Genomic DNA, 27,881 nt, shown 5'->3' on the forward strand with positions numbered 1-27,881 from the left:
CTGTGCTTTGCCTAAAATAGAACTAAAACCCTTAAACATCAAGGTGTACAATGGAGCCCTTATGCTCTGGGATTTGATGGGCAAATGCACTCTGTTGCTTTATAAACAGAAAGCTTTTTTGTGGCAGTGTCGGACAACTACTTCACCTAAGAAAATTCATGTTCATGGAATCTACAAATATCCATTGGATGTATGTGAAAAGTTGTTTACATTTGAGGTCTGGCTGGGTGCAGAAAACACAAGCTATCATATTAGTAAGGGCTAGTTATCACTTTTTACGGCAGTAAATATATAACATGGTGTGACAGGGCGGAGGTCGGTGCTGGGTCGTGATTCTACACACCCGGTCCCTTATCAGGCTAATCAAGCCTCCTAGAGGGATAAAGGCCGACTGCGGATAGTGGTGTGGTAGAGAGAGTGAGTGTTTATGGACAGCTGACCCATGTGTGTTTGTGTGTGTGTGTCTTTTTATTTAATTAAATGTCATGAATATTGTCAAGCCGGTTCTCGTCTCCTCCTTTCCGGGTCTTCGGCACCAATATAAATGGATTAAGAGAAAGGAGGAGGTGAGAACCGGCTTGACAATATAAATAATATTTAATTAAATAAAAAGACACAAACACACACATATGACGGACAGCTGCACGTAACTCTCTCTCTCTCTCTCTCTCTCTGTCGCACCATTGTCCGCAGTCAGCCTTTATCCCTCTCAGAGGCATGATTAGCCTGATAATGCCATCTGTGTCTGAATCTGGTTCGAGATGAGGGACACCAACAAAGCTCACTTTCTCAATGCACCCATCTCCCAGATTGTACTTTTAGGCGACACCATTGAGGAATTCGCTCAGCAGTTCTCGGCAGTGATGAAGCAGACGGAGGCCATCCAGCACATCTTGCCCAGGCACAGCTCAAGATCTCCCACCCCATTTGCTCGCCAAGGACGTCCCTCTGTCGGCTCCACCTCAACCCGAGCCCAGTTCTCGGCCCCAGCGTAGAGCCCACCCATCTCTCGGGCCACCACGAGGACCCGTAAGGCTCCTAAGCACCCCTGAGATGGACGACCCAGTGAGCGAGACGTCCGCTATGGAGCTGGTATCCAGACCACTCCATCCCATGCTGGAGGGTTGACAGTTAAATCCTTTGTTTCCTTTTCTCTTTTGTTCACCGCACCCGTACCCACATTGTCAAAAAGAGAGCGGTTTCCTCAGTTCTTGGGTCATGTAATCATGTCCACAGCCGTCATTGTCACAGCCGCCGGACACCTTTGCGGGGCTATCACTTTCCAACCGTCGCAGTGGCTGACCAGGACAATCCAACTCGTCTACGCGATTCAATTTGCCAGGTGCCCGCCCCAGTTCCACTTCACTTTGTTGCAGGGCAAGAACGGCGCCACCCTGTGTGCGGAGATTGTGACCCTTCTTCGCAAAGGCACGATAGAGCCTGTCCTACCAGCCGAGATGGGGAAAGGGTTCTACAGCCCTTACTTCATCATGCCAAAGAACGGCCAATTTTGGACCTGCGAGTTCTGAACCGGACCTTACACAGACTCCCGTTCAAGATGCTGAAGCAGAAACACATTTTGACATGCGTCCGGCATCAAAATTGTTTGTGCTGGTAGACCTGAAGGATGCTTACTTTCACGTCTCGGTTCTACCTCGACACAGACGCTTCCTACGGTTTTCCTTTGACGACCAGGCGTATCAGTACAAGGTCCTCCCATTCGGCCTGTCCTTGTCATAGACACAATCACTCAAGCCAGAGCTCCCTCTACCAGGCAGCTTTATGCCCTGAAGTAGCATTTGTTCACAAATTGGTGTTCTTCCCTAGCCGAAGACCCCCAGAGATGCGCAGACGGGTCTGTGATTTCCTTCCTGCAGGAGAGGCTGGAGGGGCAGCTGTCCCCCTCCTCCTTGAAGGCATGCATAGCCGCTGTTGCCGCACCCCACGATGCAGTCGGGTTAGGGGTCCCTAGGGAAACACAACCTGATCATCAGTTTCCTCAGAGGCTAAATCCTCCCAGGCCATGCTTCTTCCCCTCATGGGATCTCTCTGTGGTCCTCTTGGGTCTTCGGAGAGCCCCATTTGAGCTACTAAAGTCAGTCAAGCTGAAAGCCCTCTCCTTAAAGATGGCCCTCCTGATTGCGCTCACCTCCATCAAGAGGGTGGGGGACCAGCAAGCGTTCTCTGTCAGCGACTCTTGCCTGGAGTTCGGTCTGACAGATTCTCACATGATCCTGAGACCCCGACCGGGCTATGTGCCAAGGTTCCCACGACCCCCTTCAGGGATCAGGTGGTGAACCTGCAAGCACTGCCCCGGGAGGAAACAGACCCAGCCCTGTTATTGCTGTGTCCTGTGCATGCTTTGCGCACCTACTTGAATTGCATGCAGAGATTTAGATGCTCTGAACAGCTCTTTGTCTGCTTTGGTGGACAGCAGAAAGGGAACACTGTATCTAAACAGAGGCTTGCCCACTGGATCGTGGATGCCATTGCGTTGGCCTACCAGACCCAGGCCATGCCCGCCCCCTTGCGGGTTCGAGGACACTCTACAAGGAGTGTGGCATCCTCATGGGCACTGGCCAATGGCACCTCTCTAGCAGACATTTGTAGAGCAGCGGGCTGGGCAACACCCAATACCTTCTCAAGATTATACAATCTCCGGGTTGAGCCGGTTATGTTCCATGTTCTTTCAGGTACAAATAGGTAGAGTTTGATCACACGGAACAGCTGGCCAGGTGTATCGCTTGCATATAGTGCCTTCCCTGAGGTGAAAACGTGCGCTTTTACCCCCAGTCAAGTTCACAAAGTCATGGATCCTGGATGTCCTTCCTCCCTAGCCCTATAGTTTGTGAACCCAGCGGAGGATTTCGGAGCAAGCCCCACTACGGGGTCTAATATGCCCTGTACTGGGATAGGTGCTCCACAGGTGCTGATTACTCCGGTAACTCCTGTGATGTTTATTCCGTGGTAAGATCTCTCTGTCAGTGGACCAACGTCTCCCTTGGGCAGAGCTCTCTCTGCCCCTGGTCGCTGTGTTTGTGGAGTCCCCACCCCCCTTTCGTGGCGGGACCTACCACCGTGCCTCTTCCATGTGTGGCTGCTGAGCCCTTGTGTCATATTGCCACATGTTGACCTTAACTTTTGGGCTGGATGTGGTCTCCACAGGGTCTTTTCCACCTGAAAGAATAGGAAAGGAAAAGAACACCTTCCCCGATGCATATGATAGTGTTAGATGGCGCCAGCCAAATCAAATACTCTGTTAAGAGAAAACATAGAGAGAAAAGGCTGCAGCTGGCATGGCCCGCTCTCATGCTAATTAAGTCTCTTTCCCCCCTCAGGGATTTGGGGAACTACATGATGTCTTTTGGGGCATTGGGGGAGGTTACGTGCAGTCTGATGCACCTGCTATTACGCACGCAGCAGCCTACTTGCACCTGCATCAGCAGTTCACGGAACATGGTTCAGCTATTGTGGCATTTTTCTATTACATCAACACAACATCGACTGAGTGACAGAAGGGGAACATCATGGTTAGTCGTAACTTCCGTACCCTGATGGAGGGATCGAGACGTTGTGTCCCTCTTGCCACAACACTGCACTAGCTGCTAAAATGGCCGGACATTGTCTTGGCTCCTCAGCACAAAACCTGAATGGAATTGCATTCCAGCTCCTTTTATACACGTATGTCCGGGGGAGTGGCATGCAAATTCCACTCGCCAGTTCTCATTGGCTTTTTCTCAAAGAATGGGAGGAGTTTGGGGCTCTCAAGAGCAACCCTTCGTGTAACTACATCAACACAACATCTTGTTCCTTCCATCAGGGAACGGATGTTACAACAGTAACCACGACGTTTGTTTAAATCAAGCAGTCTGAAAGAAGGAGCACTAAAACCAGGTGTTTCTGACAAGAGGGTGAATAATTGTCATATTTTAGATGATATTATTTCATGTTTTTGTGCAAAATAAATAAATAAAATGTGTAATACCACAAGTGAACCTCAATGAAAATATTAAAATAATAAAAAAGACATGTCATGACCCCTTTATTGTATGTCAGTGTGGTTTTATTGTTTTCACTTGTTTGCTCAACAGCTACTACAACAAAATTATAATATTGGAATTTAATTTGAAGGAAATAATTCACAAAACTTGTCCTAATTTAATGCAGTTTTGATGTAGGTGTTTGAAACCAACATACAAAACCATAGATGGTGAAAACAAACATTTATGTAATTGGACTTTTTACTCAAAACTCTCTATTTACGAAATAAAGCCCTTGTAACAACTTACCCATGTAACAACTAGCCACAGTCCCCCCTATAACTTCATGATGACACTGAATACGAACATATAAACACTATAATTGGGAAACACTAATGCTTATTTGAGCAAAATGTTTATGAAGAATACATAACTGTAATTACTTGAATGGTGTCTGAACTATTATAGATTACAACATCAGCTACAAAGAAAGCACCACAATTAAGCATTATACGTATCTTTATCTTTATTTTTATAATAATAGTACAGCTTTAACCCTCTAAGTTGCCAATTGAGTAATGTCTCAAAAGTATTTAATAGGAGCTACATTCATCTTCCACTATATTTACATTTCATAATGTCTTTAGTCTGTTGGCTAATGTAGCCTGTTCTGTTTGTGTCTCAAGTGTTTATGCATGCTACTGCACTGTAAACAGCTAAAATCAGCCATGCATTAATTAAACTTTATACTGATGACTACATGTGGTTAATGCACTGTGAAGTTTAAGCTACAAGCTCCAAGACAAACATACCTTTTTTATGGCCAAATGTAACAGCAGTTTTAAGATCCAACACCTGAGCCCTGCCAAACCATTATACAATATCTACACAGTCAGGCACAGGGAGAGTGTGAAGGATAATTCAGGTACAAAAATCTATATAATAATATCTACATCTGCAAGAAAATAGCTCATCTAAGAGCTGAATTTTATAAAAGTTTATTACATGGTTTATATTGTATGTTTTGTAATGCATTTTAAAAGTGAGTACATTACATTTTCTCACTGTTTGGATTGGAAAATGTAAGATTTTAGGAAAAACCTAAGCCATCTTTTTTATTCTTCATACACACACACACACACACACACACACACACACACACACACACACACACACACACACACACACACACACACACATGTTGTGTTTCCATGTTTTATGGGGACTTTCCATAGACATAATGGTTTTTATACTGTACAAACTTTATATTCTATCCCCTAAACCTAACCCTACCCCTAAACCTAACCCTCACAGAAAACTTTCTGCATTTTTACATTTTCAAAAAAACATAATTTAGTATGATTTATAAGCTGTTTTCCTCATGGGGACCGACAAAATGTCCCCACAAGGTCAAAAATTTTGGGTTTTACTATCCTTATGGGGACATTTGGTCCCCACAAAGTGATAAATACACGCTCACACACACACACACACACACACACACACACACTCACACACACACACACACACACACAAACACACACCTATAGAAGGCCATAAATCATGAGAGATTGCCAACAGCCCTATTATAAAACAATCCTTGTATGACAGTCATAAATATGTAAAAGGCCAGTGATATTAGACCTTTTCATGAGGACACTGGGTTTAAAAAAGGTTAAACAAACAGAAGTGAGATTTGCACAGCACTTACCTTACCATAGCCAAAGCTAACATCTCCTGACAGCAGAGCTGTGCACTCTTAACACAGCATTGCACAGAATTCAACAGAATAAAACAATCAAAGTTTGGCCATTTCAACAGTTGAATGACATCAGCTCAAAAGAAAAAGATCAATTCAACATTAATTCAAGAAAGCTTCAGGCCTGGCTTGGCAGTATCATGCATTCTGAGCTACCTGCCCTGGTTCTTGCCATTAATAACTGTTATTGGAGTTTGTACAGTACATTTTAGTAAGATAATTTGGTAAGAGAGCTTTACTAAGAACACAGGTTAAATATATTTGCAAATGTAAAAAATATATTTTAAATCATATATTAATTTTACTGGGTGCTAGACAGATACCATTTCAGGTTTCAAATGAATGTTCCGGATTCAAATGCAAGTTAAGCTTAATCAACAGCATTTGTGGCACAATGTTGATTGCCACATAAATGTTTTACTTGAAAAAAACAAACAAAAAAAACAATGAAAGTGAATGGGGCAAGTTCATAAATATTCAAATACACCCTGTTTCAGAAGTTTAGTCTCAGACGTGAACATTGTACATATGAACACGATGTTTGTGTGGAAAAAATGGCTTAATATTATTATCTGTGTAAAGTTAAAACCAATTACCGGGATTGCAGTGTCTTGTTGTCATGACAACATTTGGATACAGGGCCAATATTAAATTTTAACACACTAAAATAATGTTAAAATGTACAATGTTTCCATCTTGTGGCTATACTTTTGAAACAATGTGTGTTTTAGCATTTTTGAATTGGCCTTTTCATTGTAAGTGCCTTACTTTAACAGTGATTTTTTAATATATATTTTTATTATTATTTGTGGAAATTAACATTATGCCACAAATGCTGTTAACTGAGTTTAACTTGTATTGAACCCCGAACATTCCTTAAAAAATTAGGAGAATATCAGGTCCTTATTTCTGATTATATCATCTGAATAAATTTAATTTATTCAAATTTGGGATTGCATTGTAGTTTACTTCTGATACACTCAGTGTAATAAAATTTGCTTGCACACACACAAAAAATGACCTATTTTGAAGATTTATGCATTTCAGTTTAATAACAAAATGACATCAATAGTGTTATGTTTAGCTAAATTAAATTAATAAAACTGAAACTATTAAGTATTAATATTTTCTTTTATGAAATACTATTTAATTTGATGGAATTTTGTCATGATAATGATTATTATTATTATTTTGAGTGTGCAAAATTAAACATGCACATTTTGCAGGGACTTTTTTTCTACCAAACCTTTTTCAAGTATTTTATTGTAAAGAGAGAAAGTAACTGTATTTCTTACCATGTTGAAATCCATTTCAATTCCAAGCACTAGCAAAATAATAATTCATAGAGAGTTCAAGAAGCAAACCAACTGCTGCAAGACAACCATTTTACATGTAACCTTCACAAATGTGTCACAGATTATTCTTTATCACAAATGTATGCCATTACAAACCGAACAGAGAAAAAAACGTTTTATTGCTCCTCTTATGAGAAAAATAATATTGGCATTAGTATTAATTATAATTCATTATATTATATTATATTAATTATATAACATATTGGCAAATTATTTAAAACTTCTCTCTTGTAACATATATCCTTATATACAGTATAGCACATTCAATTAAAATCTATACAACCAGCAATGCTTAAATAGTCACAATAAATAAACTGTTCTGCAATGTGACAGAACACACCAATACCAATGTTTGCTGATTCTGCTGCATTCATCAAATGCAACAAACATTCCTTTTATTGAAGTGACCTCTGCTGTGTGTTTTCTATATTTGGGAAAGGCTTATAAATGCCACCACCCATAGTTTAACCATGCTGTCAAACCTGTGCATCTCATCAGTCTATAAGTCTTTGCATGAAGCTGCTCCAATGCCAGCAGCCTTTAGACTCAAACATGTGTCGTACTATCTGTATACACGTCTGTTTTGTTCATGTGAAGTGTCACAGCCAGTGCTTTGTAATGGCAGTGGGAGCTACTGCAGCTGACACTGGAGCAAGGCTTGCGATTAGTCCGCCCCTCCAACCTCCGATTGCACAAACCTTGCCAAGTTTGCAGTGTCTTAGAGCTCCATACCCAAACTCCACTGGTGATGCCCACCACCAATGACATAAATATTTTTAGCATGAATACAGCTACTGTAGGTACTGAGGAATCCAATGAGCAGTCCTCAATTCTGCGACCTGGAAAAAACGTGCACTTGTTTTCCAAAGCTCGGAACTTCCAGTATTCCATATTGAGTCTTTCATAGAAATAACATATAATGACAATTGTAGCAGGCACAGTGTATAGGATGGAGAAGACTCCAATCTTTACCATAAGCTTCTCAAGCTTTTCCGTATTGGTGCCACCAGTTTTCATGATCTTGCGGATATGGAACAGTGCCACAAAGCCAGTTAGGATAAAAGAGGTCCCAGCAATGAGATAACAGGAAAGGGGGATCAAAACAAAGCCAGTGAGAGCATTAATGTCCATACTACCCACATAACACAGTCCTGTCAACTCATCCCCAGCCACCTTCCTCATAGTAAGGATGACTATGGTCTTCACAGCAGGTATACCCCAGGCGGCCATATGGAAGTAGCTACTGTGTGCCTCAATAGCCTCATGACCCCATTTCCTTCCAGCTGCAAGAAACCAGGTAAGGGTGAGGATGACCCACCAGATAGAGCTGGCCATGCCAAAATAGTAGAGGAAGAGGAAGACAATGGTGCAGCCCGTGCTCTCCAAACCCTCTTGGATAATGTATAGCTCTCCATTTTCTCGATCGCAAGCGATATTCTCAGCCCCGGACACAGAGCGGATGATAAAGGCCACTGAGTATACATTATAACACATGGAGAGGAAGATGATGGGGCGCTCTGGGTACTTGAAGCGTTGTGGGTCAAGGAGGAAGGTTAGAACGGTGAAAGCAGTGGAAATGAAGCAAAGCGTTGACCACACAACCATCCAAATGAATGCAAAGTCCTTATCCTGCCTAGACCAATAGACATCCACCGTAGGGGTGCATCGAGGTGCGCAGTTCTTGCTTTTCTCCACATACTGGAACTTCTCTGGGTTGTCACAGGACCCTGAGCTGCTTGTGGAGCGTCCACTCCCAGCTGCAGGTTGCCTGGACCGTGGAGGAACCGGTAACATGCCCTCCCCTTTCTTAATCTCGTGTTGAGTGTCATTTTCGGGAGCTTCGATGCACAGTGCATTAGGGTCATTGTTGGTTGGCAGCTTTGAGCAATCCAAAGAGTCTGGCCAGCCAAAACTGAATTGTTCCATTATAGGTGAACACCTCTGCCTTGCCTGTTCACACATAGGACGGCATGCTGGGATATTGGTGGATACTTGATCAGTGCACATTGGCACATATAGGGAGCATAGGAAAAATCGCAAGTGTACATCACAACCATACTCAATCAAAGGAGCGAATTCATTCAGTTTAATTCTAGCTTCCTCTTGGCTTTCGTATTTTATAAAGTTGGGCATCCTTGTCATGTTGTAGCCAATTCCCTGGCACATGGGAATGGTGATGTGTTCACATTTTGCAGGTCGGCTCCGCTCAACATCATACGCTCCAATCTCCAGTGTAGATCCAGCTATTACAAGCTGGAAAAGTAAAATGACAATCTTCATGCAATGGGGCATTGTGATAATGTAAAGAAAGCTTTAAAAATCATGAATACATCCAATGCCATAGGCATTGTATTTCTTGAGGTGCTTTTTTATTATTTTCCAGTAATTAGTAGCGATTGTTCACCCAGGTTGATTCATGGTCCATCATACACTTAGTTGTTTAGAAGAAAATCGAATTAATTTTGGAGTCTTTAATTTTCATGCCATTGAAAAAAAGTTTGCTATTAACAAATTCACTCTGATTCATTCTTCGAACATTAATCCAAACACTTACATGTTCGGCCGTTTAATCGGAAAGATCGTCATTCCGCAGAATTAATCGGTACGGTCAATGCTGGATGTCAAAACCAAAACATCTCGTGTACCGGTGAGCAAATAAACTTTGAGACACTTCAAAACCGTTTCGCGCGACTCTCCGTTCCCGCGCACAACCGCTATCAATCTCCTCGCGTGGAAACACTTCACTGTACATTCATCCCTGGTTGTGCTCTTTAAAACGGCTTTGTTAAACGGTGACTGAAAGACTATAGCTCCTCCTAACACTGCACCCTCCTGCACAACAGTACAAATAAAGTCATGCCCTCTTAACAGGCTGGAGCAGAACGCCTGTACAACGAATATCCCGAGAAAGAACAGTGCTCCGTTTGTTTAAAAGACAGATGTGTTGAAGTAACTTGCTATCTCTGGACAAAACAATGAATGCTGCACAAATGGAGAGTTGACATGACAGCAGTGTGACATGCTATACTTCCTTCATCTTAAATTATTTCTAATTCATGTATAAGTGTAGCTTAATTGACGAACAGGAAAATGTTGTAATAGTAATATATAATGGAAATTAGCCTATAGTGTATTTTCAGATGTTAACTAGTCGTCATTTCAACATTTCGAGTTTTTATTATTTTCAAAATGTTATTTTCAGTTCATTTATAGCTGCTCACATCTATAACAGTTCACTTATAGCTGCTCAATATAAATAAAAAATAAAAATATTTAATTTATATTCTCTCACTTAATATGAGTTTGTAGAATGACAACAATCCACTGCATCTAAAGATAACCTTATATGTTTTTACCATCTTTATTTTAACAAAATAAAATGTTAACAGCCATGTTATTTGCCAACTAACCAAATGGAATTGCTTTTGTCAATTGTAAAGTGTCTTGAATTCATTCAACTAAACAGTGACTTGAAAATAGCTAGTAATATTCAAAATGTTTTTTTTTTACAATCAAGTTGTAAATATTGGGATGGGAATGCAGGGGATGCACCATATATGCATGGCCCTTCTCTCCGCCATTATCATAGATCGATTTGATTGTTTTTTTATTTTTTTTACTGTTGTGAGGAAGCTCTAATTTGCAGTGAAACAATACTAAATGCATGCCATTGTGCATGACAATACAAAAACTAACAATTTAAAGCTTTGTTAATTTACATGAACACATTTAGCAGTGGCTACATTATAACATAAGAGTAAAACAAGGCTAAGAAATCATCTTATGCTTATGTATTACAGAACATTTTGTTTTGAAAGGTGTGTGTATATCAAATATATATCAAATATAAATAGTGTTTTTCTATTGCAAAATAATTTTTTTAAAGTTCGGAGACAAAAAATAAAAATAAATTCAGGGGCAGGATTCACATTCTTAAGAAAAAAATTAAGAAAAAATGTCTAATGTAAGAATAAAGTTAAGAATATTTTGTATTCCAAAAATAGTTTTGTTTTTTTCTTTACATTTACTTCCCCTTTAGGGATTATATAAAGTGTATATAAAGTTTATTGATGACTAATAATTCATTTACAAGTGTAATTACAAGGGCGTTTATAACAACATGCAAAAAAGGGTGATTTTCATGCAATACCTACCAAAATAGTAAGCCATTTTACCTCAGATGTTATAAATGTCACAACCTCAGACAGAGGTTCAGGACCCAAATGCAGAGTTTAAAAAAACAAAAGCATTTATTTACCAAAAAAAACAAAAAAAACAAAACAAAACAAACTACCCTATAGTGGAAAAACCCAAAGCAATGCTGGAAGCCCATTGAAGCTGGGTTGGGGACTGTATCCAGGACCGAACGGAACCGACAGCAGGGAACATGCAGGACCAAAATGAGAGAACAAACAAGACAAAACGGTACTAGACAGCACACATGAGAAGACTACAATAGGAAAGGAAGTCAAACAGGTTAAAGCAGGGCATGTGAGACAGATTAACTAATAATGGGAGAACAAGAAGGCGGGGTATGACGTAAGACTGAGACACGCAGTGATACAGAAACAAAGCAAAGCCACGTGCTCTCATAAGACAACAAAACACTGAATGGCATGAGTGCACATCGCCGACAGACAAGACGGGAGAATGCGTAGCAATGCCAAACAAAGCGATGGCACGCATTCCAACACTAAACAAAGCCTTAGCGTACATCGTGAGGCAAATGCAACACAATGCATGCAACAGGCAACAAAAGGAGACAGTACACCTGTGCAAGAGTTTGGCAACACACAACCCAACACCTCAGACCGAAGTGACCGAACCCCAGCACAACGTGAAGACAGCTCGCGACCCGGGCGTGCAGCGCAAAGTGAGACACAGATTATTGAAGAGAGATTATTGATAAGACATGGAACATTAGTGTTCAGATCCCAAAACCGAAACAGACAGGAAGTCATGATCCAAACACCATGCTCCGGACATGAGACACGAGACCGAAGAGTACATGATAGGGAAATCAAAACCGAAGCCGTGCGCTCACACAAAGACAGACAGAAAGTGGAGCATGAGTGTCCAGACCCCGACACAGACCAAAACTGAACCAGACAGGGAAATCAGAATCCAGACATCATGCTCCGGACATGAAACAAGACAGACTGATGAGATTGACGTGAGTGCATGCCTCCAAGATGACATAAGTGTAATGCACCTACGTCAGTAACAGACAGACAACGAAACACAAGTCAGACATGGGACGATGATGTTATGGTCCTGTAACACAATAACCCAGACTGACAGAGTGACAGGACCGTGACAATAAATGCATAGTAGCACTTACTCAATATTAGTGACCTATGAAAATGTACCTTACTGTAAAAGGGACACCTTGGATCAAGTACCTCTGCATGTAATGTTCCAAATGGTTTAATGGCCATCACAATTATAATTATATGACATATGCTGTGAATGAGCATGAAGACCTATAATAGTATAATAGTATAACATTTTCATAAATATAACATAAATCGTAAATTAGTGCATTTGATTATGTTTTTGATTAATATAAGTATGAATAAATGTATTTATTAAGCATTTATAAATTAAAATGCTTATTATTTGGCTAGTATTGCATGAATGTTGCTCTTTTTATGCATGTTGCTATAACTGCTTATAAAACATTTATAATGCATTTGTAAATGACATTAATAAATGAATGTAATGTAATTAATGAACCCTAATGAAACAAAGGTTCAAAGTGTTACACTTTTTTCTTTCTTTTTGGCACTTAGGAACATCCTTCTGAACTTTTTAACATTTAGCCCAAGAACTTTCTTAATTCTGTTCTCAAGAAGATTGTTGAGATTCCGGACCCAGATTTCTTTATTCCCTCAAAAAATCAAACAAACAAAAAACGAATTGTTTTCTTTTCTTTTGAGTGTGTGTAATGACACCTTCCCAATCAAATCCTTTTCTCCTCCCAAATACAATTCAACAGGGTCATCCTCCGGTCTATATGAGGCCCTGGAGGCTTTCTGCACCATTAGTGTCTGCTTATACGTTTCAGTCTGGGGCATAGGGCAGGGAAAGCACCACCTGCATTACATGGCCATTCTCATGCTAAATAAAAGAGAAGAAGAGTACCTCTAGAGTCTTAGTGTAACCATTTATTGTCTCTAAACTTAGCTCCCACCCGCTACTCAGGATGCAAGCACACCAGACATATTCCTGCAGTACAGAGTATCGGTTTCCTGGGTTTCTCATACTCTGTCGGGTCAATTCCCTGCTCATATAAATGAAATGGGATTCCTTTTGGCGGCAGGTTTTGTTTGGCTGAGAGCTGTTTAAGCCCGCTTTCCACGTCTTCGACCACAAGTCTGCCATGAAAGAGCCTATTCTTCCTGCTCGTTGAATGGAGCAAAAAGAAAATCAGAGCGATCACATCTACAAGGGCAATCAGTCAAAGTTACAAATGTAGGCATTACAGCAGGGAAGAGCTTTTCCATTAACCACAAACATGTAACTCAGCTGACTTAAGTCAGAAGCCTAATTGTACAAATGATACCAGGATGCCTTAATCAAAGGGAAGGAAGAAAAAAACATGCCAAACTATTGAAGAACACAAAAATAATAGGGACTGGATTAAAAAAAGTAGATCAAAACAGTCATTCATCACTATATAAACGCATTTCTATCTGGAAGACATGCAGGCTTGAGTGAAGTTTAAGATGCCATTTATTTGATCAATGTAAAACAGAAAGTAATGTCTCTCTCTTTCGCTTAGGCCCCGTCCGGCGGTCCAATGGAGTTGTACCCGGAACCGTCATGTCCTGCCGGAGATAGGAGGCAGGGGCGAGGAGCCTACCCCTGTGCGGGACAGGCTCAACTGGTGGTGGTGGGGTGGTGGAGGTTGCCGTGTTAGCACACTGAAACAGCAATGTGATAGATTGTGAGCAGACTTATAAAGCAACGGCTTACACGCGATTGGCTGGGAATTACCCAGCTAATGATGTGATGATGTACAGCTGCTAGTCTTCCCGCTAGAACAACGCTGCGCTTCCATTTATTTTTGTTATTTAGTCAGTCGTAATGCTGGTGTTTCCGAAAAAAATTTAAATCCCATTTTTAAAAACCTGATACAAACTTACTTGAAAAATGCGTATGTGGTTTGAAAGCAAATTAAAATCAGATTCTTGAAAATGCATTTTAGGCTAAATGGTAAAATTGGATTTCAAGTTGTTTTTTCTGTCATTCAGTAGAGTGCAGTGTCCAAACTCACCCATTTTTGGCTCACTCTTTCTCAATATTGTAAACTATGAGGTAATCCCTTTGTAGTTGATAGTGAATGAGTGAACAAGTGAGCAGTTTGCAACACAGTATTATTCATTAAAAAGTAATTTGACAAGCAATTTCAAAAAAATGATTGCCACTGTTGATGAGCTTCTCTTATGCACTCATAAATGCGCAGACTGATCTAGCAGTAAAATCTGAAAAAGTAGGATGACATTTCTTTAGCTAAAATGGGTCTGTTCTTATTGAAATGTGAAACCCCCAATGTTTGCCCCCAGTGGCCAAAGTGGCAATTGTTGTTGGGCAAATGGGCATGTGAGAGCTCCATTTTCCAGATGTAATGTCCACAGAGGGGCACCAAAAGCGAGTTGCGAAACAAGTTGTTTTCTGCTGTACAGGATGTAATACAGTGAAGAGGAATGCTTATTTCATAAACTGTGACCCCTTACCCAAACCCCAAACCTAGACCTAAACATCAGTGGAGTAAAATGATAGAGGAGAAAATGCAACCTCCGATTCACGCTCATCACTGATAATACAAACGCAATTACTTCCTGGTTTTATTAGGGGATTTGAACCTGTGTCTCTCACATTACTGATGCAACAGGCTTCTGATCTTGCCACAGGGAAAGGTAAACCCGCTAGAGCCGATGCAAAACATTTCTGATAGGAGATGTTGCATGTCAGTGTGTCACATAATGTGACAGTTCCTAAGGTACTGAAAGTATGGGAAACAACATGCTAACATCTCTTATGATCATTTTGGAATGTGCACCGGAAGTCAAACTTTTGTTTGTTGTCGACTTACGTTTCAGCTTGTTTTACACCAAATCCGATCATATGAGTTGCATGGGTTACTTTAATTACACTTTTGGGTCCTTTTTAAGCTTTAAAGTGAGGTACTACCAACTGCTATTGTATATAAAAGAGCAGGATATTTATAAAACAATTCCTTTTGTGTTTTTCATAAAAAAGAAAATCACATGGGTTTGGCAAGACGTGAGGTTGAGTAAAATATATTCATCTTTGAGTGGAAAGGTAGCTAATGAACACTGAATGTTTTAAGACATATCAGCTAATTCTTTAATAAAACCATATTCCAAACTTAATAAATCTGAAACAGAATAATCCTGATGGCAGTGATCTCACTCTGTTTGTGTATGAGTGTAGTATATTCATGAATATTCCTAATCTAACCATTAACCTGAGGCAGGCAAGGCCTTATGTCTTTACATGCCTCGAACTGCCTGTCTGGCAGTCGCAGGGACTAACAGCCTCTTCCAAACTATAAGCACAACACAGAGGCCAAGGAAAGTGATTACTTTATGAAAAATAATGGCTGAGGTTTTTAAACTCAATTTGTAGCACTTAAGTCTCAACTGGCCTTCCAATAAAAAATTACCTTTACAAAAAAGGAGAAAAACAGACCCAAATAGAATATTCACACACACAAACTTGCCCTTGAGTGATGGAAAACAACACGCTTGCCCAGCAGTCAAATAGAGCACAGAGGCTTATGAAAGAGAGAGCAGATCAGCTCATGAGCACATAATGAAGAAGCCCCACAGCCTATAATGATCTTGTATTCCTTTATATGTCTATGGCTAAATAACACTGCCGTTTAACAAAACATTTTAGCTGGGTTTACTCCAGGAATATTACAGACTGATCTCAATATGAATTCAGTGATAGTGGGTCAAAAGTTCTTCAGCCAAAATCAGTCTGTGCTTACTGAAATTAGAAGCACTGCCCCCAGTGGCCGAAGCTGGAAGTGTTGTTGAACGTATGGGTGTATTGAATGGAATGGTCCATTATTCAAATTTTTTTGCACAAGGAGATTTGAAAAATAAGGTGTCAAGTTTGTAGAAATGTAATCCTTGCGTCCATGTTGGTTTCATACATTTGTTTAAATAATTTATATAATTTTATAGAAAACATTTTTTTTTAATTAATTAAAAAATGTCAAGTGGCATAAACATCTAGAAAAAGGTATTAAACTACTCTCCTTGCACAGTGAAAACAGTGTAGGCAATATTTTTTTAATTAAAAGAAGTAACAAAAATAAGATTTTTTAACAAAAAGCTTGAATTTCAAGTAACAAATATCAATAAGTGTTCTTAGGGTTGTATTTATATTTGACCTTAACCAAATTTTCCTTTTAATAAAAAGATTATTCCAAACTACTTGTGCCATACATTTTTTTTTCAAGAATTTCAGCTTTTATAGAGTTTTTTCTTTCGCCTTTTACTGTCTTTAGATGATTTCACCACTTTTTGGGCTTTTAAATTAATAAATAAATAAATATAACAACAACACACATTTAAAAAAATAATAATAACATGGCTTTGACTCGTGAACTGCATTTTTTATGTTTCTGAATAACTTAATAGATCCAGACAAAAAAAAATTAAAATAAGATTCATGTAATTGACCCATAAACAACTAATTCATGTGCATATTCTATTTAAAAAAAAGTACACCGTTTGCTTATTTTCCAATGGTTAAGCATTTAATTTAATTAATCAGTGAACCAAACACTGATGTTAACCAGCCAAACCTTGACTCCCTGGCTTGAGGCTTGATATTATATTGATGTATTATAGTTTAAAATGAATATGTGAAGTAATGTACTAATCACATTGTATTGTCTTGTATAACAGAAACTACAAGACACAAGCAGTCACACAGTTTAGTTTTTATTTTCTATTCTCTATTTACTTATTTTGAGAAAAAATACCTCAAAACCATTTCAATGCACTAATTAATCTGACCAGTAAGTTAATTATGCCTTGTGAGTCTCAGCATGTATTTCCCCCATAGCATCAAAACATGTACACTATTTCCCTGCCAGGTTAGAAACCAATAATGTCTTTCTCTAGACTCCGGCACTGTTCCCACCCCTCCACATGTTGTCATCCCACTCCAAGTTCTTAATAATCTGTCACTCAGAGAGTAGGCCTACATTCTTCATTTCTTTCAACTGCTTTCCTCCATTCCATTACTAAAGCACTAGCTTTTCTCCATCTTACCGCCCCTCTCACTCCTCTCTCATCTGCTATTCCTGTGTTCCAGTTACTGCGAAGCTAACATAAACATGAGGCTCACATACACTTAGACCTGATTCTTCTCTGCCATGCAGGATAGTTAAAAAGAGAGCAAAAAGAAAAACATATATGGTATTTTTTGGCAAAGGCTGGCAGGGCTACACAATGTCAGGCCTTGTTCTTCAAACCTGCAGCGGAGCTTTATGATGAATTACGATGTTAAATGAAATGCACACTGCCAGCTTTCATTCTCCTGCACGCATTGATAATGAGACAAAAATAATTGAGAGATTTTAGCTTCCACAGAATGCCTGTGGAAGAATTAAAAAGGGGCTTGCAAGCATCTAGAGAGGCAGTATTACATGTATTTTAAAGTTATTTTTAGTTCACAAAAAAAGAAAAATTCTGTCATCATTTAACCACACTCATGTTGTTTCAAATATTACTTTTTTCTTTCGTGAAACACAAAAAGAGATTTTAGGCAGAATGAAGGCCTCAGTCACCAATACATTTTATTAAAAAAAGATGCAATGGAAGTGAATAGTAACTGAGACTAACATAGTTCCTAAAATCTCCTTTTGTGTTCCACAAAAGTCAAATGGATCTGGAAAGTCAAATGGATTTGGAACAACATGAACATAAATGGAGACAATATTGAAAATGTTGATGAACTATTCAGGTGCTTGCTTGTTGGTTGCTTGCTGGTCCAAGTTAAAAGAACCAAGTCCCCAGAGACTCTGTAGTCTGAGACAGACCACTTGTACTACAATTAATGGGGAAAATTGGAACATTCAATATGGTAGGTGTAGAAATAGAAGTCCCATCTTACAGGTAAAAGAGCAAATCACCTTTTAGATACAGGCATCGCCTGTAAGTCAACTAAAAAATGTGCATGCACATTAGCAAGACCAGTCTAAAAAAATGACATTTTTAGCATGAACTAGGCTTAATTAGCACAATTTATGATACAATTTTGGTCAGATTTTACTGCTGATTTTAAATTAGATATTTGATCTTAATCTTGATCAATCGTTTTGTAGATCTTTTTGGTCTTTCCCCATTCAAATAGCTGTACTTTCAGGCCGCTTGTATCCATAGAAAATAGCTGCCTGGGAGTGTTCCCAAGATGGCCACTGAGAGGATTGTCTTGCCTTTGAAAGGAATTTTCCAGTCCCTAAATATGGCTTCCTTCAATGAGAGTCTAAAGGATATTTTGAACTGTTACACTACTTACCAGGCAAAACTGGTCAATCAGCTCGTTTAGAAACATGTGATTTGATGTATTATTAATGTCCATTGTGCAAGCTGTACAGGACAATTAACATGCAAAAGTTTAATACTTGAATTAGATTAGATCGTTTTTTTTAATTTACGTCAGTTGAACGCTCACCTTTCAAAGTATACTTAATTTGACTGTGCGTGCATTCACAGGCGGTGACACATGCATGCCACTACTGATATGAGATACTGGACAAATTCTCTTTAGGGGTTTAGACCCATAAAGATGTCTTTATAATTCCTTCTTGACTTGCACATCCACTGTTGTTGTTTCCACCTCTGTCAACTGATGTTTAGCAGTGATTACATCTTCTAGCACTTCTTCATGATACGCAACGGCTCAATTGTGAGTGTTGCCACCTTGTGGACCCACTAATTAGTGCAAATAATTATAGGTGCATGCACAATCCGCACGCTCAGAGCACGCAAGGTTTGAAAAATTAGGCCGCACATGTTCAGTGATCGAGCACTCTGCTGATGACGAAATATGCATTACATCTGACTGAAATATAGACCTATTTTGGGTAGATGAGCAATAGTAATAATATTAGTTGTGAATTGAGACAGAACAATTAGATAGATGTGTGTAAACCCGAGCCACAATGACAAATTTGTACAAGAAAGAAAAAAATCCTGGTCTGCATTTCCTGCCTGAACAAGTCTGAGATAGCACTGATGTCCCAACACTATCTGAAAATGGCATCATGCATATGGAGACATGGAGCCAAAATACAGTGCTCCTGAAGAGAATAGAATGTTCCTACCAATCGCCTGTGAGAGATAAACCTTTGTGTTACAATAAATAATTCTAATCTTGAACTTTATATTTATTTAAAATAAGATAATATACATATGGGGATGGGGATGGGGTGCAAACTAGAAAATCTTTTATATAATACAGTTACAAATCTCAATTGAAGTTGTAAATCCAGTTTACAAAGTATTTTTATTAAAGTGGATTTCATATAAAATATTTACACCCTTAAAAATTAAAGGTTCCAAAAAGGGTTTGAATGTGTCACGAACACGGGTGAAGGCGCCTCCTCCTCGAGCCTCCAGAGATCGCATTCACCCGAGTACTGATTACTCGCCCAGCTGTTGCTTATTACCTCACTCTATTTAACCACGTCTGTTTGTTCCCTCTTTGCAGAGTCTTGTTTAGCCCCGGCGACATTTCCAAGTAACTTAGATACATCTCTAGTTTCCCTGTGTACCGACCTAGCTGTTCCCCGTTCCAATTTGTTTGCTCCCTGCCCAGTTACTCTAGCCTGTTTACCTACCACGATTGATATCCGCCTGCCCCGATCTCTAGCCTGTTCTTGTTTATGCCTCAGCCTCTCTGCCTCACTCTGTTTGCCTGTCCTAGACCATTGCCTGTACGACCTGAGTTTACTGCCTAATAAAACCGCATATGGATCCAAACCAACCTGAGTCTTCATTACAGAAGACTTCGCCACCCATCGATCCAGCGGTGATCACACGCCTGTCGGAGGAACTCTCGGCGCAGGCTAACCAGCTCTCCGCGCAACAGCACCAGCTCGGGCGCCTTGCTTCTGCCATCGAGGAGATAATGCGCACCGTCCAGGCAGCACTCCAACCAGTGCTAGCACCGGCTTCCGCGTCCGCACCCGCGGCTCCTCAAGCTAGCCAAGGGTCAGCCGCCGACCCACTTCCCCAAGCCACTGCCAGTCCGCGACTCGCCTTACCGGAAAAATTCGACGGCACGCCCTCGAAGTGCAGAGGCTTCGTCATGCAGTGCTCTATTTTCCTCGCGCAGCAACCGACGATATACCCGACTGATCAGAGCAAGATTCTCTTCATCAGCTCCGTGCTGACGGGCCGCACTCTCGACTGGGCGACCGCGGTTTGGCACAACCAAGGCTTCACTCACTTTACCTTTGACTCTTTCATGCAGAGCCTGATCGACGTCTTCGATCACCCCGAATGCGGCAAGAGCGCTGGTGAGCAACTCCTGGCACTCCGCCAGGGAAATCGCACAGCAGCAGATTACGCTCTCACCTTCCGCACCCTTGCAACGCAAACCGGCTGGCTTGAATGCACCCTCAAACTCCTCTTCTGTCAGGGGCTGAGTGCGGATCTGCAGTCTGAGCTGGCGTTTCGTGATGAGGGGACCTCTTTGGAACAATTCATCTCGCTGGCTATCCGAGTCGACAACCTCATCCGTTCCCGATGACCAGCGAGGTGGCTCCCGCAGCCCGCTCCGGCACCCCAGCACCAAGCGGCCCATGCAGGTAGACCGCGCCCACCTCACTCCGGAGGAGAGAGAATGCCGCCTCTCCAACCGCCTCTGCCTCTACTGTGGCCAGGCCGGGCACATCCGCTCCAACTGCCCGACGCGTCCGCCTGAGAGACAACAACCTGGGGTGAGTTTGCTCCTCTCTTCCACCCTAACCAGTTCCAGCCTGAAGGTGCCCATTTTACTGATCATCTAGCTTAAAGGCCCACGCCATGATTGACTCTGGTGCGGCTGGTAACTTCATTGATGAGAACTTTTGTAAGCAACATGGTATTCCCCTGACTGTATGTGAACCTCCCTTGGCAGTGGCGGCCCTAGACGGACGTCCCCTGAGTACCGGTCGAGTGTGCAACACCACTACCGGCATCCGCCTGCAGGTGGGTGTGCTGAACACCGAGACCATCCGTCTGCACCTCGTCACCTCCCCTCACCACCTGGTAATCCTCGGCCTCCCCTGGCTCCGTCTTCACGACCCACGGATCTCCTGGCGGCACAGTCAAATCACACAGTGGGGCACTGACTGCTCGGCGAGGTGTCTGAAAGCAGTCCTCCCCGTGACCGTGGGAACCACCAACGTCCTGAAAGCGTCGGACGTCTCCGCTTAGATACCCCCCGTACGCTGACCTAAGCGAGGCCTTCAGCAAGGCCAAGGCCTCCTTACTTCCGCCTCACCGACCTAGCGACTGTGCCATTGAACTCAAGCCGGGAGCTACACCACCCCTAGGCCGAGTCTTCCCCCTGTCTGAACCCGAGTCCTTAGCCATGAGGTCCTACATCGAGGAGGAGCTGGCCAAGGGGTTCATCCGGCCCTCCACGGCCACAGCAGCTGCTGGATTCTTCTTCGTGGGCAAGAAGGACGGCTCCCTTCGCCCGTGCATCGACTACCGCGGCCTCAATGACGTCACCATAAAATTCAGATACCCCCTGCCACTCGTGCCCGCTGCTCTGGAGCAACTAAGGAGCGCGAAGTTTTACTCCAAGCTAGACCTGCGCTCCGCCTACAACCTGGTGCGTATTCGGGAGGGAGACGAGCGGAAGACCGCCTTTTCCACCAACTGCGGCCATTACGAATATCTGGTGATGCCGTTCGGCTTATCCAACAGTCCCTCGGTTTTCCAGTCCTTCGTCAATGATGTGTTCAGAGACCTGCTCAACTGTTGTCTGATTGTTTACATCGACAACATTCTGATCTACTCTAACTCTCTTGAGGAACACATCACTCACGTCCGTACCGTCCTCAAGCACTTGATACAGCACCAGTTGTACGCTAAGGCCGAGAAGTGTGAGTTCCACCAGAAGTCGGTAGCCTTCCTGGGTTACGTCATCAGCCCAGACGGAGTGGCCATGGACGACCGCAAGGTGCGAGCCATCCTGGAATGGCCTCAACCGGCCACGGTGAAGGAGCTCCAACGCTTCCTAGGGTTCGCGAATTTCTACCGCCGGTTCATCCGCAACTTCAGCACAGTTGCCTCCCCTCTCACCGCCATGCTGAAGAAAGGTAGAACCAAACTCCACTGGCCGGCTGAAGCCCTCCAGGCCTTTGCCCAACTCAAGGAACGCTTCACCTCTGCGCCCATCCTGCACCACCCCAATCCTGACCTCCCCTTCGTGGTAGAGGTGGACGCCTCGAACACTGGAATTGGAGCCATAATCTCCCAGCGCCAAGGTAACCCACCCAAGCTGTTTCCCTGTGCCTACTACTCCCGCAAACTCTCCCCCGCCGAGCGAAACTATGATGTCGGCAACCGGGAGCTCCTGGCCATGAAAGCAGTCCTGGAGGAATGGCGTCACTGGCTGGAGGGGGCCAGGTAACAATTCCAGGTCTTGACGGACCACCGCAATCTTGAGTACCTCCGCTCCGCCAAGAGGCTCAACCCCAGACAGGCCCGATGGGCCCTGTTCTTCACCCGCTTCGACTTCAACATCTCCTACCTGCCGGGCTCCAAGAACACCAAGGCCGACTCCCTCTCACGTCAACACGAGGCCACAGTGCAAAACACCACTGCCGAACCCATTGTCTCGCCCGCGCTCTTCCTAGCCCCCGTCCAGTGGGACCTCATGTCAGACATCTCCCAGGCTCAGGTCTCAGTCCCACCTCCTCCTGAGTGCCCTACCGATTGGACCTTTGTATCCCCCAGCCTCCGGGAGAGGGTACTCCGCTGGGTGCACGACTCCTCAAGCTCCGGTCACCCCGGAATCTCAGCTACCACCCGTCTCCTGAGTAACCGCTTCTGGTGGGGGACCCTACCCGAGGACACTGCTGACTTCGTCAAAAGGTGCCCAGCCTGCAACCTGGCAAAGTCCCCAAAACAACCACCGGCCGGACTGCTCCAACCTCTCCCCATTCCACATCGTCCCTGGTCACATATCGCTGTGGACTTCGTAACCGACCTACCCAACTCCCAGGGACACACCACCATCCTCACGGTCGTAGACCGGTTCTCCAAGGCTTGCCGCCTGATACCCCTGCCCAAGCTACCCACCGCCCTCGAAACTGCCAAACACCTGTTCCAGTGCATGTTCCGCTTCTACGGTCTGCCTGAAGAAATAGTCTCGGACCGGGGGACCCAGTTCACCTCCAGGGTCTGGAAGGCCTTCTGCCGTCTCCTGGACATCAACCTCTGCCTCACTTCCGGCTACCACCCCCAGTCCAATGGGCAGACGGAGAGACTGAACCAAGAGATCGTCAGGTTCTTACGCACGTACTGTCACCACAATCAGTCAGACTGGAGTAGATTCCTTCCATGGGCCGAGTATACCCAGAACTCCTTACTCAAACCATCCACCAAACTGACCCCCTTCCAATGCATCCTGGGGTACCAGCCCCCTCTCTTCCCTTGGTCCGGAGAACCCTCGGAAGTCCCCGCCGTTAACGACTGGCTGCAGCGCAGCGAGGCAGTATGGGACCAGGCCCACGTCCACCTACAGCGGGCCGTGGACCGTACTAAGTCGCAAGCAGACCGTCGCCGCCGTCCCGGGCCCGACTACGCCCCGGGCCAGCGGGTTTGGCTCTCCACCCGAGACCTCCGGCTCCGCCAGCCTTGCCGAAAGCTCAGTCCTAGGTATGTGGGCCCCTTTAGAATCCTTAGGAAGATTAACCCTGTTACTTTCCGTCTTGGGCTCCCCACTAATTACCGAATCTCTACCTCTTTTCATGTCTCCCTGTTGAAACCGGCCGTTGACCCGGGGGCCGAAGAGGAGGCCACTCTCAGACACCCTCCCCTGATCGTGGGCGGCGAGGAAGCCTTCCTGGTGCGAAGGCTGCTCGACTCCAGGCGCCACCGAGGTCAGTTGCAGTACCTGGTTGACTGGGAGGGGTACGGATAGGGAGAAAGGTCCTGGGTCAGCACCAACGATATCCTCGACCCAAATCTCATCACAGAGTTCCACCGGACCAACCCGGAGAGACCGGCCCCTCGACCTTGGGGAAAACCTCGGCGCGGGTCACATCTTTGCCTCAGGAGCCGCTCACAGGAGGTGGGCTCTGTCACGAACACGGGTGAAGGCGCCTCCTCCTCGAGCCTCCGGAGATCGCATTCACCCGAGTACTGATTACTCGCCCAGCTGTTGCTTATTACCCCACTCTATTTAACCACGTCTGTTTGTTCCCTCTTTGCGAAGTCTTGTTTAGCCCCGGCGACATTTCCAAGCAACTTAGATACCTCTCTAGTTTCCCTGTGTACCGACCTAGCTGTTCCCCGTTCCAGTTTGTTTGCTCCCTGCCCAGTTACTCTAGCCTGTTTACCTACCACGATTGATATCCGCCTGCCCCGATCTCTAGCCTGTTCTTGTTTACGCCTCAGCCTCTCTGCCTCACTCTGTTTGCCTGTCCTAGACCATTGCCTGTACGACCTGAGTTTACTGCCTAATAAAACCGCATATGGATCCAAACCAACCTGAGTCTTCATTACAGAATGTCATGAAGAATTATTTGTAAATTCCCTTAAATTTCCCTTCCAGGCTGTAAACAAGAAGCCAGGATTTAAAATGCATCTTTGCTACAGGGGCATCTAAACAAATCCAAATGCCATTTCTAATCCTTACTTGTCATGAACACTAGGGACCAATAATGTGGATATATAATAAGATATGTGGAATAGAGCACAAAATGAGCAAAATAAGGGAAATGGACCTGAGGCACAGCCTCATTGTGTGCAGCTTTAAGTAGTTTTAAGGAGTTTTGCAATACGACATGTCCACTTGTTATCACATTATCCACAGATAATGGTCTCCATTGGCTTGTTAAAACTTTGCAGGATGGATGTGGGTTTTTTTGCCAAATTATTTATTTTGCTGGCCAACTCACATTTGATACAAGGACTATTGTATGAAACTATAGAAAGCAAAATGCCATTATTAACTTTTTGTTGTTGGTGTATAATGTTGTTGTTCCCCTTCTGTCGCTCGCTCGACATTGTGTCGAATGAAGCGACACTAGGGGTCTTTCTTGAGAGTCTCGTTTACCTCTGAACTTGAGAAAAGGCCAATGAGAAATTGGCTGTCAGAATTTGCATGTCCCTCCCCGGACATACGGGTATAAAAGGAGGGAATCGTTCGTCTGTCCATTCAGATTTTTACTTCGGAGCCGAGCGGTTGTGCGATCAGCGAGCTGAGATCATTTCTGTTCCACTCACCTCTGCAGAGCGTTTACTGTTGGATCCCAGGGTGCTTCGACAGCGCTTCTGAAAGAGTTTGTTTCCTCACAAAAGTGTATAGTTTCTCTAAAAGAGCACACACAGCAGGCGTTGAACGTCCTTTTCAGGATGGATGCATCTTTTTAAAGATGCCCTTTTGCCTCTGTGTAGTTCCTGGATGCGGTCGATATCTCTCCACTCCTGACGGTCATAGACGCTGCCTCGTGTCTCTGGGCCGCGATCACACTGAGGTGCCATTTGTGGATGGCTCTTGTTCTCACTGTGAGAACTTAACCATGGCAACATTGCGGTCGAGGCTTTCCTTCCTGAAAAGGAACACCACTCCAGCCGCCCACCACATCGCTGCTTCTTCCCACAGGATTGAGGATGACCTGGCTGGTGATTGTGGCAATTTGGGGATGGAAGCAGGCTCAGTTTTGGAAATCCCCATGAACCACCCACCCTGGAACGCTTGTTGATGACTCGCCCGCCATCTCCTCCTCTTGGCGGACCCGCGTCTCCCTTGGGCAATCCCCTCTGCCCCCCGGACGCTGTGTTTGTAGTAACTACTCCCTCGCTATGTAGGATTTACCACCGCTGCACTTCAACATGTGGCCTGAAAACCCATGTGACATATTCACCACATTTAACCTCCCCCAGCCTGGGCAGGATGTGGTCTCCGTGGGGTCTTTTCCCCCTGAAAGAATAGGAGTTTGAAAAGAATGCGTTAACCCGATGGGTGTTATAGCATTAAATGAGAAACGTATAGAGAGAAAAGGCGCGTCTGGCGTGGCCTGCTCCCATGCTTGGCATGTCACTACCCCACCCCCCCGGGGATGCTGGGAACCTAAAAATTTTAGAATGTTTTTATGGGCCGTTGGGGAAGGGTACGTGCAGTCTGACGCAGCCTGCTGCTTTGGCACACAACTGCTTGCCCGCACCTGCATCAGCAGTTCACGTACACGGTTCAGCGCATGGTGTGATTGAATAGGGACCCCTAGTGTCACTTAATTCGACACAACGTCAAGTGAGTGACAGATGGGGAAAGTCTAGGTTACTATTGTAACCCCCGTTCCCTGATGGAGGGAAGGAGACGTTGTGTCCCCCCGGCCATGACGCTGTACCGAGCCACTGTAACTTAAATTCAGACAAGAGGTCAACATGGGTGTAACACAGTTAAAGGATGGGCAAGGAGGAGGCGAGAACCGGCTTGTCAACATAAATCATATTTAATTAAATTCAAAACAAAAACACATAAACAAACACACATGACGGACATGCCCATAATTCTCTCTCTCTCGAACAATCATCACCGGCTGCCTTTATCCCTCTCGCGCCTCATCAGGCCGATTGGGGACCGGGTGCGTGATATTCCGACCCGGCCCCACCCCCCTCCGCTCCACAATGGGTTACATGCTCTCTTCGTCAAAAGCCATAAACAAAACTATAAAAGGTAAACAAAAGCAAAAAAAGGACAATAACTCAGCTATGATAAATACCGGTTACTTTTGCTACTGTATTTGGTCGTCAATTGATGTCCAGTGTAAATGTATTTTCTGAAGCAAAACCAGTTTAAAACCACTGGCATATATGATCCTCTTAAAAATAAAGGTTCTTTATCAGCATTTATGGTTGAAGAACCTTTAACATCCGTGGAACTTTTCCATTGCACAACAGGTTCTTTGTACTGGGAAAAGGCTCCTTAGACTGGAAAGTTTCTTCAAAATGGTTCTGTTAAGCACTTTTGTTAAGTATCTTTTAGCACTATCATATTTTTCATATCTATACATGCAACCAAGACTGGGTCTTTTTAAGTCTTTAATTTTTTTTTTAATAATATAATTTTATGTAATTAAATTAAGACCCATAGCAATCACTCATTATTTGCCTTGACCATGCAGTCATACCTGGGGGAGGACTTTTTGGTTTTTCGTTCACAACAGTCACAGGCGCCAACTTGTCTGTAGAAACCATGGTGCATCGTACCACCTCCTCAGTTCTCTGCCAGGGCAAACAGTGCCCCAGAGAGCTCAAGCAGTCTTGAAGTTTAGTACTAAATAGAGTTACAGTTCTGTGCACAACACAGCACCCCATCATGCCCTGATCAGCCCACGACATTTTAGTCCCACTAAAATATTATTAACCAAGATATAAAGGCATATTTATTGTGCAATAACTTACAAATATGTATTTAATATAAAACATTGAGTAAAGTAGTGAGATCTGTAACTAATTACAGAGAGGCTGAGATACACACAAAAAGGAGGGTTTGCTTAAGCATGAA

General features: G+C 43.4%; 1 protein-coding gene across 1 annotated transcript; it reads right to left on the minus strand.

Moving 5' to 3' along the window:
* Window positions 1–7,220: 7,220 nt before the first annotated feature.
* Window positions 7,221–9,824, minus strand: LOC127636259 (frizzled-9-like). The gene has a single exon (XM_052116705.1). It carries the CDS (start codon window positions 9,384–9,386, stop codon window positions 7,641–7,643), a length of 1,746 nt encoding a protein of 581 aa, XP_051972665.1. The 5' UTR covers window positions 9,387–9,824; the 3' UTR covers window positions 7,221–7,640.
* Window positions 9,825–27,881: the final 18,057 nt, after the last annotated feature.

Source organism: Xyrauchen texanus, chromosome 4 (assembly GCF_025860055.1).
Source record: "Xyrauchen texanus isolate HMW12.3.18 chromosome 4, RBS_HiC_50CHRs, whole genome shotgun sequence".
Lineage (NCBI taxonomy): Eukaryota > Metazoa > Chordata > Actinopteri > Cypriniformes > Catostomidae > Xyrauchen > Xyrauchen texanus.